Source organism: Lepidochelys kempii, chromosome 7 (genome assembly GCF_965140285.1).
Source record: "Lepidochelys kempii isolate rLepKem1 chromosome 7, rLepKem1.hap1, whole genome shotgun sequence".
In the NCBI taxonomy this organism is placed as follows: Eukaryota; Metazoa; Chordata; order Testudines; family Cheloniidae; genus Lepidochelys; species Lepidochelys kempii.
This window is the reverse complement of record NC_136386.1, coordinates 18,253,361-18,272,119: the sequence shown is the minus strand read 5'-3', so window position 1 is coordinate 18,272,119 and position 18,759 is coordinate 18,253,361. Positions and strand designations below refer to the sequence as shown.

At 40.0% G+C, this 18,759-nt stretch overlaps 1 protein-coding gene across 8 annotated transcripts in view; it reads left to right on the top strand.

The window, feature by feature from the left end:
* RAD18 (RAD18 E3 ubiquitin protein ligase) overlaps nt 1-18,759 on the top strand; it is a 125,841-nt gene that overhangs the window by 77,726 nt on the left and 29,356 nt on the right. For all 8 annotated transcript variants that reach the window (XR_012159775.2, XR_012159772.2, XR_012159774.2 and 5 more), the window contains exon 12: nt 7,100-7,162. Coding sequence is in view for 4 of the 8 variants with exons in the window: in XM_073351211.2 (XP_073207312.2) it covers nt 7,100-7,162 (63 nt within the window). In the remaining 4 variants the exon portion in view is untranslated. The remainder of the gene's footprint in view (nt 1-7,099; nt 7,163-18,759) is intronic.

Genomic DNA, 18,759 nt, shown 5'->3' with positions numbered 1-18,759 from the left:
CTGTAGAGGTGTAAATGATAACACTAGGTTATCATTTTCACTAAGGCAGTGAAAAGTTGGGCCCAAAATTTCAGCCTGATTTGAGTGTGAATGATCAGCATCTATAAAAGGTTATAGGAAAAAGGTATTCTATCTAGCAAACTAAGGCTGATCAACACTGCCGAGTTTTGTCACCAAAAGGCAGCAAAGGATGAAACAGCAGAGGTGTACACACTGCAAAGCCACTTTTTGCAAAGAAACTCCTCAGTTGCAGCGCTGTAATAAAACCACCTTGACGAGAGTGGTAAGGCTTTTTGCGCAAAGGTTTTATCGCCAAAGTGCCAGTGTAGGCTGTGTCTACACTGCCACTTTCAGCGCTAAACCTTTAGTTGTTCAGTGGTGTGAAAACACCCCCTCCACGCCCCCGAGTGACAAAGTGGCAGTATAGACAGGGCTTTATCGATGGGAGCCATGCTCCTGGTGATAAAGCTATCACCCCTTGTTTGGGGTGGTTATTTTTTACACCAGGAGAGCTCTCCCCGGTGATAAAGCGTGACTACACTGCCCACATAACAGCACTACCGTGGCCGCACTGTAATGTGGGCAGTGTAGACATACCCTAATGTAAACACCTTTCTTGCTTTTATTGCTGGTAATTGGCCTCCAGAGGCGTCCCGCAATGCCTGCAGTGACCGCTCTACTTTTTTTTTTTTTTTTTTTTTTAACTCAGCAGCCCTCAGCAGCAGGCATGCGCCCTTCCTCTTTCAAAGCCCCTTTCTGACAGCCAGCGTGATTTGCTGCTCTGCTTCGGGAAACAAAGAGCAAATCATTAACATGAAATGTTCCTGCTGTCTCTCACTAGGAACACAGAGGCAGGCAGGGGTGGATGTGTGTGCATATATCCTCAATCTCTCAGTACAACATATTTAACACAGTGTAAGGGTTGATTTGAGTATTGGGTTGAAAAAATCCACAATTTCAATTTTTTTTCCCTCCCTCCAGAGCTCTGGTTACTATTTGGATTGATAGCTTTTTGTGAGTTTCAGTGGCTAATGTTCCCTAGGACAGTAAGTAACTACATAGTGCATTATGTGCTCAGCTTTACTTCAGTCAAAAACTATTTCAAAACCATGTGTAAAATGTGCACAAATATTATGAATTTGTTATTGCTCTTGAGTGTTGCCCAATTTTTTTTCATTTTCTTACTGCTTTGCTTGTGACAGTGGCCGCAGTCTGCCCTAATTGGTAACAAAACCACATCTTTAAAAATCTTTCCTGTAAATAAAGTATATCTTATCCAGGCACTAACCTGCCTCTTGCTCTGTCAGGGGGTGACTTTTAAAATCTGAATCTTTTCCGTACAATCAGATATCACTTAGGACGCAAAGAAGGCCTCGCCATCCCTGTCTATCATGCTGTTTGGATAACTTAATTTTTTTATGAAGATGGGTTGTTGGCCTATTGCTCAACCCCCAGCCTGGAGGTCCAGTAGACTGCTTTTCATCTGGGCCATACCATTTTGACCTGTCCAGCTTGTGTGGCCATACAAGGAGTTAAAACTCACACTGGCATAGCTCTCAGTCATTGGAACACACAAACCTTCCCATCATGTCAAAGTGCAGTCCGGAGGGAAGGACTTCTTTAAGTATTTTTTTAATGTATTTGGGACAATAGGGTAGGATTTTAAAATAACTACTCATTTCTTAGACCTCCAGCTATCATTCCAGCTAGCCTGCAATAGAGAGGGCCTGTTTCCAATCTCCCACTGCTTTTACTCTGGTGTAATGCCTGACTTCAGTGGAGTTACTCTGGATTTACTCTATTGTGAGATCAAAATCAAGCCAATAGTGTCCGCTATTGTTCTAAAACAGGAGAAAACTAATTTGAAACAACATTTCCAGCATTAGTTTCCATTGCATAGAGTTACAATAAGGATTCCTGCTTTTTGTGTGTGGGTGTTGCAGAATTTTAATGAGACTTATCCTTTAGTTAGCTATATATAGAAAATAGCTGTAGAATTTTAAAAAATCAAATGAAATTAAGATCTGTGAAAAAACCCAATTACAGCAGACTTTCTCACGCCATCCAAACTCACTTTGTTGCTGAGAGCAAACAAAGCAATTGAAAGCAGTACACATGCACAGATTTCTCATAAATTGTCATTCTTTTGTGTGTGTCCATAGTACTGTTAAACTTATCTGTAGTGTTCCATTGCCAATTTCAGGCCAAAACCATAAAACTTCTTGTCTCACCAAAGAGAGATTACGATTGTGCAAATATCTGTGATGAACTTTTGATAAGCCCTTAGGACTAATGACTAAATCCAGTAGGAAAGATAATCAGACAGATTAGTTAATGGCTTTTATCTTTTTTACTGTAAATCACTGACAGTTTTTGGGTGCTCAACTTCCACATACAGTTCTGTATGGAGACCTCATTGGGAGAGTGGATCCCAGTGAGGTGATGACAGTACAGCTATGTGAAGCCAGTTGTGTATCTGCTCTATAAATCAAGTTTATATCCTTCCCCGGAGGTCAATCGTGTTTCTTTTGTAGAATAATTAACTTTTAACTGACCTGAGGCATAAGCCATTGAGTTCTAAATCTACTCCCAAATGTATTCTAGAAGTTCTTAGTCTTCCAGCTGTCAAAAATGTTTTACTATCCTTGTGTTATAATGAAAGTGCACTAGATTTGTCCTTTTTAAAAAAGAAGGCGTTTGGTTGGCAAAATTTCTGCCATGTGAGTATTTAATATTGGTGCAAAGCTTGTACATCATCTATAATAATAGATAACTAGCACTTGTATAGCTATTCATTATTGGGTAATTTACTTTGCCAATGAAAGAAGGAAAAACAGCAATAATCCCTACTCCATATTTTGGACTCTATTTACCATTTAAAATTGCTCTTATTAATAGTGTTCATTATAGTAGTGCCAATGGGCCAGCCAAGTACAGGGTCCCTTTGTGCTATGTACTGGAAGTAGAGACACTCCTTACGTCAAAGATCTTACTGTCTAAATAGACAAGACAGACTAAAAATAGGGGCACGAGCAATGTATTGATAGCCAATATTTGTTCCACCACCTTATTTCCATTTTCTTTTGTTTAAATCATGGTGCGGTTTTGTTCAGAAGTGATCCGCTAGATGATAACATAGTGGTAATGCGATTAAAAGGCAACGTGGTAGAGATATGAAGAGTATGTTGGAAATACGAAATTTGAAGCCTTCAGTCTCAACGTGTGAAATACACAAGAGGCCAGCCGCCTCTGCTGCTGTTCTGTTTTCCTGGAAATAAACGTTCTATCAGTGAAAAATCTTATTTTGAAATAAGAACTATTTTTCTGTCCTTTATATTGCCTTTTTAATCAGCTATTGATTTTCTATCATAGCATAACCTTTATTTAAAGTGATAATTCACTTCACAACATCAATATATTAGATACCCAGAAACCTGTTGTCTGGCTGTGTGCATCACTGTGCATCCAAAATGTGTGAGCATTCATTATGTCTGTGTACCTCGTTACACTTCTGCTTACCCATATAGGACGTGGGCTGGTTATCACTTAAACCAGTGCAAAACTACAGTAGCACCACTGAAGTCAACAGTGTAGCATTGGTTTAAGATCAGCATGTACATAGCCACAAGATGAACACATAATCTCTGCCGTGCCAGGGTGTGCACTCAGACAGTGGTCCCTTCAGTGATAACAGAATTTGCTCTCATTAGACCACTAGGCAGTCCTGCTACTCCATTCTTAATGAGCTCTGTTGTGCCTGGACATTTACAGCATTTAAGATCCCACATACCCAGAATGTTCTGAGATCCTTAAATTACCTATGCACAGTGAAGTGAATATATGACAGGCAACAATTACTTTGTTGTTCATTTTTTTTGTTTAAGTATGCTTATTTGTTATGGGGCTAAAGGACATGGCAAATTAACTTTTTCTTTTTTTTTAGGAGCTCTGATGTATCTTTTTACTTTAGTTAACTTGCTCAGATTAGTTTAATTATTGCACAGTAAGAAACCAATTATTTCCTCCCCATCTCCCCAGCCCCTGAGTGTTGAATTCACTATAAAATCATAGGTTTCAGAGTAACAGCCGTATTAGTCTGTATTCGCAAAAAGAAAAGGAGGACTTGTGGCACCTTAGAGACTAACCAATTTATTTGAGCATAAGCTTTCGTGAGCTGTAGCTCACGAAAGCTTATGCTCAAATAAATTGGTTAGTCTCTAAGGTGCCACAAGTCCTCCTTTTCTTTTTATAAAATCATAGTCCATTTGTTTCTGCAGCTCTTAGCTGGTACAATATGCTGGTGCTCTGTGGCAGGGCTGATGTTTCAATACCCGATTCAACAGAGTGTTTAAGCATGAGTAGTCACATTCAGAATTCAGGGATTGCTCGTGCTTACAGTTAAGCATGTGCTTAAGTGCTTTGCTGAATTGGAACTTAGAGTAACACAAGTGAATTCTACATAGGTCACGTTAAATCATTCCTCTCCTCTTAACTTTCCCACTTGTGGGAAGGATGGAATTGGAGGCGGTGTCAGACATTTGTTTGTTTTGGGGAGGGAAGAGTCTTGGTCATTCACGGCTATCAGTTGCGTGGTTTATGTTTATGTAGCCATGTTACTGATTGTATACATTTGAACTCACACAACAGCCTTTGGAGCTTGTTTAGAATGCTGAAGCTTAATCTGGAGACAGGTTTCAGAGTAGTAGCCATGTTAGTCTGTATCAGTAAAAACAACGCGGAGTCCTTGTGGCACCTTAGAGACTAACAAATTTATTTGGGCATAAACTTTCGTGGGCTAGAACCCACTTTGTCAGATGCATGGAGAGTTACTGAGCCCACCAGGCAAGTGTCCATTTGTAAGCCAGATGCAACTCAAGTGGAGATCCCAGGTAGTCATGGAGCAGCTCTTTTCCCATTCTGCATCCTGTGGGGGAAACAGAATTCCTTCCCACTGGCCCCAATGGAGCCCTCTTGTGCCGAGCCCTATGACCCAGCATTGGTGCATGAGGGAGAAATTTACCCCATAATCACAATCACTGCTCTTAATTTCAGATAATGGTATGTCTATATGTTTTATATTATTTGTTAATTACAGATTCTTTATTCAGTGGTTCACAAATGATCCAAAGGAACCACTGGAAAAAGTCTAATGCTTCGCAGGAAACTTTGAAAACCCATTCTGCTTTGAAATCATTTTGTCTGTATACCTCCATTGGTTCTGCTTTTTATCTTCCCTTTTTATCATTATGACTGAGCACGTTTGCACAGACACACAAAGTGGGTAAGGTAATATCCCAAGCTTTCTACGATAACACGGCAGGCATATTTGCATAAGAAGTCTCACTGCTCCATAGCACTTAATCTTATTTTGGTAGTTTATTTCTCCTCTGAAATCCTAATCCTTTTAGTGATTTCACAATTATCTCTACAGCAACTAATCGTAATCTTTGCAATCAAGGATTGTACTTTCAGCGGAGGAATAAGCAGCAAGAAGAAAAGAATTGGTAATGGATGAACAGATTCTAATTTTACGTACATGTCTCTTGCCTTTTATTGTAATTTTTAAAAGGGAAGTCAGAAAAGGATATATGTTTGATTCGAGCACTGACTGGGACAGGGTTGCCTAGTATATTAAGCATTGCACTGGGATTTAGGAACTTCTGATACAGATTCCCAGCCACATATACAGGCCGCACACTAGCACAGTCATTCTAATTATTTTTAAAAATATGACACTCTATCTCATTGAGATTCCATCCTGGTGCTGTGTGGAGTGTAAGAGGTTGTAGAAGGCAGGGGAGAACTGGCTTAGATTAGGCGCATTGGGAAACCTGGAGAGGGTTGGAAACGGAGCAAGAGGAGGTGTTGGAGCAGCAGTTGGCAGGCAGGAGGAAATATAAAGTGGATTATTTGTTTGGCCAGAAGGAGCAGATGCAGTGGCAATATGAACGTTGGGAATGAAGGAATCAGCTGGAGATTGGAAAGACGAGGTTCAGATGGGAGTCACTGGGAAATAAAATTTGTGATGCTCCACAAAAGCAGCATGTTTTTGCTTTCACAGTGGCCATGATGTGATTAATTGTACGACACTCTGACATTTATCATCTGTTAGTCTGAACAGGTTTTTTTCATTTTTTCTCTTACTTGTGCTTTTATATTTTTGATCCAATATATTGAAATTATTTTTTTTAAAAGCTTTTCTCTTTAATGATGTTACATGATTTTGGTGCTTGGAGAGTTTGTTCACTATAACACGAACAGGTTCCCTACCCTTGAAAAAATCCTGTGAAATGATTAAGAGAGCTGGACAAGGAGTGGAGTTAAGCCAAAATGACAGTACATTGGTTTATTGTTTGGTATATGGCAGTTCAGTATGATAGGGTTTTTTACGCTTAATTTGTAGTTCTTCAACAGAGGTGATACATTTTATAAAGAAATTGACATTTTGGTATTCTGCTATCAAAAGTTTGACAGAAAAATTGACAGGAAAATATTTATCTTTGAAAACAAACTAGACACAATCTCTTTATATTAAAATCTGCCTGGTCAAACTGTTCATGCACGATGGTCACTGTAAATAGACAAGGATTACTATGCTCATCTTCAGAGACTCGTTAATCTTGTGGCTGTCATGTTTAACCGCCTCCATGGTAGTGCTCACAGAATACATGTGAGTCTTTATTTCATTGATGCTAACCTAAATGACAACTAAAGGGCCAGTTTCTCTATTCTAATATGTGCCCCTCCCCATTGTACTATGTGATTGGTGCAAGGAAGAGGGAAAGCAGTTGGATCTGGCCAGCTGAGAATTCCACCAATGTGGCTGATTCTTCGTCCCTGCTTGCACACTGATCTCTGGTTCAGGAAGTGGGAAGGGGAAGTGGCCAGAACATACTGCATTCTGGCTATGCTCAGCTGGTGTGTGGTCCTTTAACTTCACTAACCTATGCTGGAGCCTCAGTCAGCTAAGAATCACCCTGAGAATTGGGGATCTATAATAAGTTCCATGAGAATGAATTTATTATTGAAAGTGGAGTGCTGGATAATAGTCAAGGATTGCTTATATAGTCTAAAAGGTTTTTTTATATTATCCTTTCAGCTCCAGTTCGGATATTTTGAGAGATCTGCAAGAAGTTGAGATGGTTTCAGAGTCATCAGATAAGTGAGTACAGTACACGGATGAATGACGTAATTGGTTGAGACTATTCTAGGCCATTTGATGGTTTCCTCTGCATAAATAAAAAGGCTTGGTTTAAATAAATAAGTAACAGAAAACTTTGTAGTTAGGGCTGACACGATGGAGTTAGAAATGTTGGAAGATCTTGCATCACAGATTTTACAAATCAAGCACGCTTTATTCCAGGCATTCATTTTGGATTCCTTTTGTGTGGAGGGAGAAGTCCACTCCTCTGCATTTAAAAGCTCACCATTTTTTAGAACAGAAAATAATGTTTTAATTATTATTTGTGTTATGATAGTGTCTTGTGGTCCCAACTGAGATCAAGCTTAATTGTACTAGGCATTGTATAAACACATAGTGAGAAATGGACCGTGCCCAGAAGCTTACAGTGTAAATTGATCAGGACACACAAAGGGTGGGAGGGGAAATAGAGGCACAGAATGATAGATGGTTTTGCCCAAGATCACACAACACTGGCAGAGCTAGAACTAGAATCAAGGTGTTCAGAGTCCCAGTCAGGTGCCTTATCCCCAGTAAATTTCTAAAATCCTTGGAAGAGAAAATAGAAATCAAGATCTGGAAGGATTCTGCAACAATACTGCAGTTTGTCATATGAGATTGTGACCTTTTTTAAAGTCATATGATTGGACTAGTTCGTATTTCTGAAAAGTCCAGTATGCCCAGAGGACTGAACTAATTTTGCATGTAAAGTCCCTCCGCTGGTGCTGGAATCCCTGCTTGAATATCATGCCAGCTGCAGTAGTTGGGCATAAGAGGGTGATATTAGAGGAATCGTATCCGCCTTAATTGTGAATTACATTTTTTAAGGAAGTCCTTAGAATACTTAATTGGGGAATTATCCCAAGAAAATGTGTGTTCAGTAGATTGGTGCAGCTCTTCATAAACCCCATAGTCCATAACTGAAATGAAATTAGGAACTCTTAAAAGTGTGTATATTATTTACTCAATAAAGTATGGTGCTGTACTGGATAATAACAAATTATAATGGAAACACTAACTTGATTATAATGGTGCCAGAAATCAGTGGGAATGTTAATTAGTAGGAAAGCATCAAATCATTAGAAGTTTAGTGTAAAAACAGCCCTTGGTTAGGAGAGAAATGGGTGATGTTTAGAAGAAGAACGTTCATAAGCACAATTTCTGACAGCACAATTTCTGACAGCACCTAAAAGTGATTTACTAAGACCAGCATAAAATATTCAGTTGTACCTATTTTCCAGTGCTGTAGTCTGCATTGTAACATTTTCCTCATGATTTCCTTCTGCTGCTGTTTCCATTGTCTAGAACAGCGTTTATCAAACTGGAGTCCACAGAGGGTACTCCAGGGGATCCGCAGGCCCTGCTGATCAACTCCTCCTATTTCCTCCCAGCGCATCCTGCATGCCAGGGAACAGCTGTTCAGCAGTGTGCAGGAGGCTCTGGAAGGGAGGGGGAGGGGATGGAATCATGCCCAGGGCCACTGACCCTGCTGATTAACCCCTTGCCATCCCTTCCAGTGCCTCCTGCATGCTGGGGAACAGCTGTTCGGCAGCATGCAGGAGGCACTGGGAGGGAGGAGGAGGAGCGCGGATGGGGTGTGCTCGGGGAGGGGGTAGAAAGAGGTAGGGCAGGGGTGGGGCCTTGGGGGAAGGGGTGGAGTAGGGGCAGGGCCTGGGGCTGACAGGTGGGCTTGGGGGTCCATGAACATTGTAAAAACAAAATGGTGGTCCTCGGGTTGCTAAAGTTTGAGAACTGCTGGTCTAGAAAATTAACCCAGAAGGCAAGCAGCTGTAGCTCTCTTTGCAGCAGGCAGGAGTTAGAACTCCTAATAGTTAGGGTATACTCATGCATGAACCACTTGACTCCTTCCTCAAACACCCGCTTTCTGAAAAGACACATGCGAGTATGATTGGTATGCAGGTGTTGGTAACCTAGTAAGAGATGCAAACTCCTTCAAATGAGTTATTACATTTGAACCATAACATATTATCGAGCGTGAAATGATACAGAGTTGGTTACAGCTCCCCTTCGCTTATCTAAAATAATTTTGAATGTGATTTGAACATAAATTTAAGAAAAGGAGTACTTGTGGCACCTTCGAGACTAACAAATTTATTTGAGCGTAAGCTTTCGTGAGCTACGGCTCACTTCATCGGATGCATTCAGTGGAAAATACAGTGGGGAGATTTATATACACAGACAACATGAAACAATGGGTGTTACCATACACACTGTAAGGAGAGTGATCACTTAAGATGAGCTAATACCAGCAGGAGAGCGGGGGGAAGAAAACCCCTTGTAGTGATAACCAAGGTGGGCCATTCTGCACCCTCTCCCGCCTTCCCCCCCGCTGGTAATAGCTCACCTTACCTGATCACTTTCCTTACAGTGTGTCTGGTAACACCCATTGTTTCATGTTCTCTATGTATATAAATCTCCCCACTGTATTTTCCACTGAATGCATCCCATGAAGTGAGCCGTAGCTCATGAAAGCTTATGCTCAAATAAATTTATTAGTCTCTAAGGTGTCACTAGCACTCCTTTTCTTTTTGCGAATACAGACTAACACGGCTGCTACTCGGAAATAAATCTAAGAGATCCTGTTTTTGAAGTTTATTGGGGCAGCAATTTATTTTAGGATTGGGCTTGAAGGTGGTAGGATAGATTGCACCTTTTTATTCTGTCAAGTGCAGTGGAAAATGGGATGAAAATAACTCAAGGCTAAAATATGAAATATTTTACGTGTTGTTTTCCTCAAACCCCAGCAGAAATGTGATTTGCAATGATTTTTTTATACCTTCTGTTGGCAAAATATGTATATATATGTATATATCTTGCACCTGTTCTTTAGACAATTGGAATGTCCATAAAGACTTATCTGGGACATTCTGTCATTTCCCTAAAAACGTCACTTTCTTGGTTGAATTCAGGTAACATTGCTGCAAGGTACTGAAGAAGTGTTGCTGGGTTTGTTTCCTGCCAGATACTAATAGCTGGTTTCAAAGGCAACTATTAGGCTGGAAAAGTAACAAATAGAAGTGGCTATGGAACAGATTTATACTGCTAAGAAGCTACAAAAATGAGAATATTTATTTGTTTGCAGTTCTTGTGGTTAAGGAGGGAAGAGAGATATATAAAATATTCCATCTTGATGGGTTGTTAGGAAGCTACCTATGTCTCTTTTTAGTCTCCCATTTTTGATCAGCATATAAATCAGGGTACATGTTTACATATTTGCCTTTTTTTGAGGAGAAAGGGCAAATGTGGCAAGAACTCCTCCCCCTCCCCCGCATCACAATAACACACCTTTGCAGAACAGATCCATACTCTTGTAAATGTTTCTACAAAATGATACGTCCAGATCAACAAATTGCATTTTGATGCACCATATAAAAGTGATTGCTTATTTACTGAAACTTACTTTGTCAAAAAATGACAGCTCATGGTTTCAGATATGAATTAGGTGAGAGGTTATTGCAGATGACAAACATAATAATCATCTGACCATATCTGATGAAAGAAGGAAATTGAAAAGGTCTTTAGATTTGTCCTAAATGGTTATGTTGAAGGATACCATTTGACCTCCATTGCTCGGAATGTTTCCTATTGGGTTACAATTTCTTAAAATATATCTATGATAATTTCTCTTATGTCCACTGAAAGCATAATACAAATTAGATTAAACTTATAAAAGCAAACCAAAAAAGCATATATATTTGCAGGGCGTATATTTGCATTTCTTATGCTGCAGACTTCACACATTATCCATAATGAACTGGGAGCTTGTTATAAGCTAAATGTATTCAGTTCAAATGTAGTTTCCATATTTTAGAAAATGCATCTCTATCAACTTGCTTAATCCATAATATCCAAGAAACAAAGTCAACTAACAGTTTCTGACACAATGGAACTGGATGTTGCTATCGTTGAAATGAGTGGCAAAATTTCCATTGGCTTGAAATGGGAGCAGGATCAAACAAAAGGGGGGAGCTAGAGGGCTCTGCTGCATCAGCAACTGCAGACTGGTCACTCTACTTAGAGGAGGAGAAGGAATCCTTCTCCCTTAGATGCCCAGAATCTGCCCAGAGCACAGCTCACTTGCTGAGGGCTGCAAGATGCAGACAGGATTTGGTCCTGTACTGTAGAGAGGTCTCATTATACGCTCCCAAGAAAGATAGACTGGTTTCTTGCTTCTCAGACCACAGCTGGAGTCTTTCACAGTGACCATGTGAAGTAATGTGGCCATATGCATGAATAAAGCAAACTGCAGTAATGCATATATCTTTCATTCCTTTATACAATATTTTTATCTCTTCTCATCAGCTAGATGGATATCTTCCTTTTTTCCATTTTTTAGCTCACGACCTAATAGAAGCACCTTATATCACACGATACAGCATATTTATTTTCAATATTTTACTATAAGACTTAATATCATCCCCGTTTTATGTTGAGTAAACTACTGGTATTTGATATATGCTTTCCATGTGAGGATATTTCAGTGTACATTCTGGGGATTTTTTTATTTGTCCATAACTTTCCAAAGTTGCAGCTTATTTATGGATCCTATTGTAACTTTTTTCCATCTGGTGCCACATTTAGAACCCATTGTTTAAATATTTTGGCAGTTGGAAATAATTATTTCTTAGTGAATTATTTTTCTTTCTTACTCCATTCTTGATTATTTAGTATTATCCAGTCTGTCATTGCCATGTATTTTGAGAACGTCATGCCAAGGTTAATGGGGCAGCTAAAATGTCTCTCCCTAGTTGGGAAAATAAGAGTCCCTCCACATCATCATTATCTTCTGGGTCATAGATGGAAGGCCACCATTTTTAAACTACCAGGCAGTGACATGCAGCTAGTTTTCCCAGTGACTACAGAATAAAAATCCTGTGCTCCCTTTTGTGCCACTGAAACTGTGATCCAGAGAATGCCAATGATTGATTTGGTATGAGCAGAAATCCACAGGCTAAGGGAGTGGAACCAGTGGGTTTGCAGACCATGTTCTGTAGTGGAAGAGAGAGTTGAAACTTGCAGAGTTTCTATTCTCCTATGCAAAATATTTCTGCACAGCAGTGTGGGAAATTAATATTAGCAAGATGACTTGTTCATAGAAAAATCATTTCTTGCCCTTGGTAATTTTCTAAACCAGAGAATCTAGTCATTTGATGGGTTTGTTTAAGACAAGTTGTAATAAGATGTGGACAGGTTGATTTGTGCTCAAGAATCTAGAGCAGAAGGTAAACTACAACTTTGATTATGCTTCATGTTCTTCAGGTTAATTATAGAACATTATTTATACTTCAGCAAGTGGACACTGAGCTGTACAATAGGTAACTGTATCAAACAAGTGCCTTACCCTGAAGAGTTTATTATATAAAATTACAAGCAGGTTGTAACGATGCTGGTTCTGGCAGGATCCAACTGGGAGTGCTAATTCAGGACAAATTGCTTAAAGCAGGGCAGTTACAGCCCAAGACTGGGGTTTTTCCACCTCTAAGGCAAACCAAACCAGCCAGACAGAGAAGACTTTGGTTTTCCCCACTGGCTAACCACAAGTCACACAAGCAATTCCCTTAGACACTCCAATTTCCCAGTATCACCACCAGTGCCACTCATTATGGGGACAGATGGTTATGAAAACCAATACCCCAGTAAAAGAAAAAAGGTTCTCTCGATCCCAAAGGACCAAGCCCCAGACCCAGGTCAATATACAAATCGGACCTTACGCACAAATCACGCTGTTGCCAATCCTTTAGAATCTAAAATCTAGATTTATTCATAAAAGGAAAAAGATATAGATGAGAGCTAGAATTGGTTAAATGGAATCAGTTACATACAGTGTAATGGCAAAATTCTTGGTTCAGGCTTGATTTCCTTCTGCAGTGATAGAATAAACTGCAGGTTCAAATCAAGTCTCTGGAGTACATCCACAGCTGGGATGGGTCTTTCAGTCCTTGGTTCAAAGTTTCAGTGTAACAAAGTTCCTCCAGAGTTATGAAGCAGGTTTGAAGACAAGATGGAGGAGCTGCAGCAGCTTTTTATATTCTTTTGCCATGTGGTCTGTCTTTCTTTGTTCCAAAGACAAGCATTCCATCACAGGGCATGGAAAAACCTCAGAGTTCTGTCTATACGCATGTCCCTGCATACCTTGCTGAGTCACAAGGCGTATCTGCCTTCTCTCAGTGGGTCAGTTGTATAGCTGATGGCCCTTAATGGGCCATCAAGCAGGCTAGGCAGAACTGACACAAACTTGTCTGGGGTGTCATCCAGAAGCATAGCATAAGTTTGAAATACAGACAGTATAGAGCCAATACTTATATCTTTAAATACAAAAATGATACATGCAAACAGATAGCATAATCATAACCACCAAACCGTAATCTTGTTTTAGACACCTTATTTGACCCCCTTTATACAAGATTTGATGCCACTACAGGACCTTGGTTGCAACAATACGGTCCCAGTTCAAGTCAATAATGTCACACAGGTAAATTGTGGAACAGTCAGAATGACGTGTGGAACTGAGTTCATTTAAAATTAGTCAAGCCAGATACAGACCGTTGTTATCGCATACTTTTCTATAAATATTTGCAAGAGGGGGATACTAAGTCAAATGGTAGATAGATAGGCCACAGATTTTGGCTGTATGTTTTATAACTTCACTTAAAATAAATATATATATATATATGAGTGAAGAAGACATTAGTAACATTCCCCAGGTTAGTCTGGATTGCTGAACTCAATTCTCCAATCTGGGATGTCTATTACACTGCTTCGCTATGAGAGCAACCACTGGCCTTGCTCACACACTTCCTCTAGCGTGTAAATTACTCCCAGCTGAGTTATGTCAGTACTTCCAGCCAACCACTCCTGAATTGTTCTGGGGTGACACTAGCAAATACCCAGTCCCAGACTTGTCCCCAGAAATATACATCTTGTACTTCCCAGCTCTTTCCTTTTGTGCAGTACAAGCTCATAGAAAGTCTGTCATTTCATTAATAGAAAATAATGTTATCTCAAACCTGTTATCTCAAATGGGTGGTTTCCAACCTCTTCAATCCAAACACACAGTGGTTTAGATAAAATAAAACAAGTTTATTAAGTACAGAAAGATAGATTTTAACTGATTACAAGTAATGAGGCATAAGTCAGAATTGGTTACAAAGAAATAAAAGGTAAAATGCCAACTAGCAACAAACTTAACAAGCTAAGTGAATTTAAAGCAAAAGATTTCTCTCCTCATATGCTCACAGCAGTCTGGCTGGATTCCTTCAGCCAGGACCACTTCCCTAGTTAAATGATACTTCCTTTGTCTTTCAGACATTCTTGATGCTGTGAGTAGTGATAAGGGAGAGAGGTGGTTTCTTCTCTTCCTCATTTTTGTATCTTTTTCTTCTCTTTGAGAATCCTCTCCAGCTGGGGTTCAGGCAACTGCCAGTCTGTTTACGTGAGAACCTCCAACTGTTACTGTCAAAATGTACATTTCTCGCTCACATCCTTTTTCTTGCCAAAAAATGGCTACTTATCTAGGTGATCAGCAAACTGAGTTTTCAAATGATACCTCACAAAGCATATTTTGTACAAAATTTGTCAGTCCTGTAAAAGTTTGTGAATATAGGGGTGTGACACTGCACCCCATAGTCTTCATAGTGATATTATTCTGACATAATTATAATGTATTTTATGCAAGATAAGTCATGTGAGGTGTCATTGGAAAAGTTATGATTAGCTGAATATGATTATTCTATTTGTATGCATATATCATTTTTGTATCTGAAGTTATTAATATTGACTGTGTATATGTTTTTTCAAATGTAGTTACGTCTGTGTAACGCCCACTAGACAAGATGCTTTCAGTCTAGATAGTGGGTGGGAAAGGGCCTATCCAGGGCAATGGGCCAGTAGGAAAAAACAATAGGCCTTAGGAGAAGCTTATCTCCCTCCTGGCAAGCCTTCCTGTGAACACTCCAAATAGCTTGTGAGTGATGGCTGCTACAAGGACATGTGATGAGACCACATGTCTCCAGACTCTGTCTTGGGATATCAGTATTTTTCCACAGACTGGTCTGGGAACCAAGTTTTGAAACAAAGGGTTTCCGCCATATGCAAAAGCTATATAAGGGAAGGAGTGACATCATCTGGGGTTCTTTGCTCCTCACACAAAAGGACTCCTGGAAACACCTGAGGACCACAGACTGAACTGGGGAAAGTGCTGGACCCAGGCTAAAGGGATTTTTAGCATGCGAGTGAAACACCTCTGGATTCCAAACTGTAAAGCAAGTGCAGTTTGCCCCTTAAGAATCTGCAGCCTGCTTGTATAATCTCTTAAGAGGAGAATCTGCTATTCATAGCCAATCTATTTAGTATGTTAAGTTTAGTTTGCAGTTTTTGTTTATTTGCTAGGTAATCTGCTTTGATCTGTTTGCTGTCACTTTATCTTTTGTAGTTAATAAACTTGTTTTTGCTTTATCTAAACCAGTGAATTGGACTGAGGTATGTGGGAATCATAACTCAGGGGCAGAAGTCTGTTGCATATTCCTCTACACATTGAGGGAGGGGGAAAATATTATGAGCTTATGCTGCACAGTTCTCTGTGCAGTGCAAGACCGTATAATTTTGGGTTTATACTCCAGAGTGGGGACTTACCTGAGGAGCTGGGAGTAGCTTTCCGTGCAGGGGCTGGTCAGAGACCCTGCTTGTAACTGCAGCTGAGTGTGTCCCTGCCTGTACGCATGTTGCTGAAAGTGCAGGCTGGAGGGCTTTGTAGCTTGTCACAGCAGTACAGTGTGAGAGGGAGCACCGCCTGGTAGGTTAAGGGGCTCATTGGTACCCCAGTTCCAGGTGGCACCCTGGGGGGAACCCGTCACAAGGGGTACAGTCTGTCATAGTGGTGAATAGTCTCCTACTTTGGAAGAAGTCAAGCAGTAAAGCTAGAATAGTAAAATGTAGTATAATATCTGCATAGAATGAGATTTCAACTTTATTCTGTGACTTGAGTAATCTGTTCTTGCAAGGATAGTCATATGCTGCTAAGACAAAAATAGATGCAACTGGCAGCTGCACTTTGTAATGTGATACAACGGACACAGCAGATAGTTTTGATCCGTGTTTCTTAGCCATATACTGTACGATAGTTTAGCCTCACTGTAAAACAAATGCCAACATTTGTGAAATATATTGTCATCTTATATCTAGAGTTTACACAACAGAAAAATCTAATAAGTATAGGAAGAAGGCTTTTCAACATATGGTACAAAAATAAAAGTTAATACTGAACGTTTATATAAATTTTGCCTTTTTTTCCAAAGCAGCATAAGGCACTTAGATCAACTTTGAAAGGTAAAGAATGTTCAAAGTGATACCTTCAAGAAAGTGGAAGAGTATATTTGTATATAGATGGGCTAACCTACTGAGGTGGGCTTTAAACTAGGTTTTATGGTAGGAGACAAAAGCTAACAGGCAAGTCCAAAACAGAGAGACCTGGGTGAAAGGTTGGAATCTGGGCAGAAAACGGGCAGTCACAGCAGGGACAAAGGAAAGACTAGAAGGAATATAGAGGGGAAACCTAATGAACATCTTAGATGTTTGTTTACTAATGCAAGAAATATGGGGAATATACAACTAAAAATACTGGTGATTAATCACAATTATGACATCATTGGCATCACAGAAACTTGGTGGGATTGGAATATTTGTATAGATGTGTACAGCTTGTTCTGGAAGGACAGACAGGGAAAAAGGGAGGTGGTGGTGCCCTGTATATCAAAGATACATACACTTGCACTGAGGATAAAGTAGAAGTGGGAGGCAGACGTGTTGAAAGTCTCTGGGTAAAGGGGTAAAAAATACCCAGGGTGATGTCATGGTAAGTGTCTACCATAGACCACCTAACCAAAAAAAAGAGGTGGATGGGGCTTTTTTAAACAACTGACAAAATCATCCAAAACACAGGACTTAGTTGAAATCCCCTATCACCACTACCCAGACATCTTTTGGGAAAATACAGCAGGGCAGTGATCATCTAATAAGCTTTTGAAATGAAGTTTTTGGAATGAAGATGGAGAAAGCAACTAGGGGAGAGGCGATTCTAGATTTGATTCTGACAAACTGGAGGAACTGGTTGAGAATTTGCAGGTGAAAGGCATCTTAGAAAATGATCATGAAATGATAGTTCATGATTCAAAGGAATGGTAAGAGGGAAAACAGCAGAATGAAGACAATGGACTTCAAGAACGCAAACTTTAGCAAACTCCTAGAATTGGTAGGTAAGATCCCATGGGAAGCAAGTCTGAAGGGGGAAAAAGGGTTCCGGAGAGTTTGTGTTTTTTCAAAGAAACTTTATTAAGGGCACAAGAGCAAACTATCCCAGTGCATAGGAAAGATAGGAAGTATGATAAGAGACCACCCTGGCTTAACCAGGAGATCTTCAACAACCCAAAACTCTAAAAAGAGTCATTAAAAAAGTGCAAACTAAGTCAAATTATGGAGGATTAATATAAATAAAAACCCACAAGCATGTAGGGACAAAATTGAATGGCCAAGGCAAAAAATAAGATTCATCTAGCTAGGGACATAAAGTGTAACAAGAAAACATTTTACAAATCCAAATGAGAAGCCAGAGGAAGACCAAGGACAGGTAGGCCCATTACTCAGTGAAGGAAAGACAATCACAGAAAACACAGCATTGGCCAAAGTGTTAAATGCCTTTTTTGTTTCAATTTTCATGTATAAAGTTAGCAATGATTGGATGACTAACAGTGAACATCAGTGTAAATGGGGTAGGATCTGAGGCTAAAACAAGAAAAGAACAAGTTAAGAATTACTTAGACAAGTTAGATGTCCTCAAGACTGTAGGGCCTGATGAAATGCATCCTAGAATACTTAAGGAGCTAGCTGAAGAGATCTCTGAGCTATTCATAATCATCTTTTAGAACTTGTAAAGGATGGGAGAGATCCAGAGTGTTGGAAAAGTGCAAATATAGTACCTGTCTACAGAAAGGGGAATGAAGACAACCCAAGGTATTATAGGCCAGTCATCTTATCTTTGGTACCTGGAAAGATACTGGACCAAATAACCTAGAAGAAAATAAGGTGATAAGTAACAGTCAACATGGATTTGTCAAGAACAAATCATGTCAGACCAACCTAATATCCTTCTTTGACAGGGTAACAAGCCTTGTGGATAGGGGATAAGCAGTCGGTGTGATATATCTCAACTTTACTAGGGGCACGTCTTCACTGGCAACATTAAAGCACTGCCGCGGCAACGCTTTAACGTGGCTTGTGTAGTCGTGGCATAGCGCTGGAAGAGAGCCCTCCCAACGCTCTAAAAACCCCACCTCCATGAGGGGCATCGCTGCCAGCACTGGGAGCACGACTACTGGCGCTGGTGCACTGTCCACCCTGGCACCTGTGAAGTTAGCAATGTAAAGTGCCAGTGTAGATAAGCCCTAAGGCTTTTGATACTGTCTCACAAGAGCAAACTAGATAAATGTAGCCTGGACAAGCTGACTGTGAGGTGGGTGCACAACTGGGAAAAGCTTACGTAGAGTAGTTTACAGGAGTGGTTCACA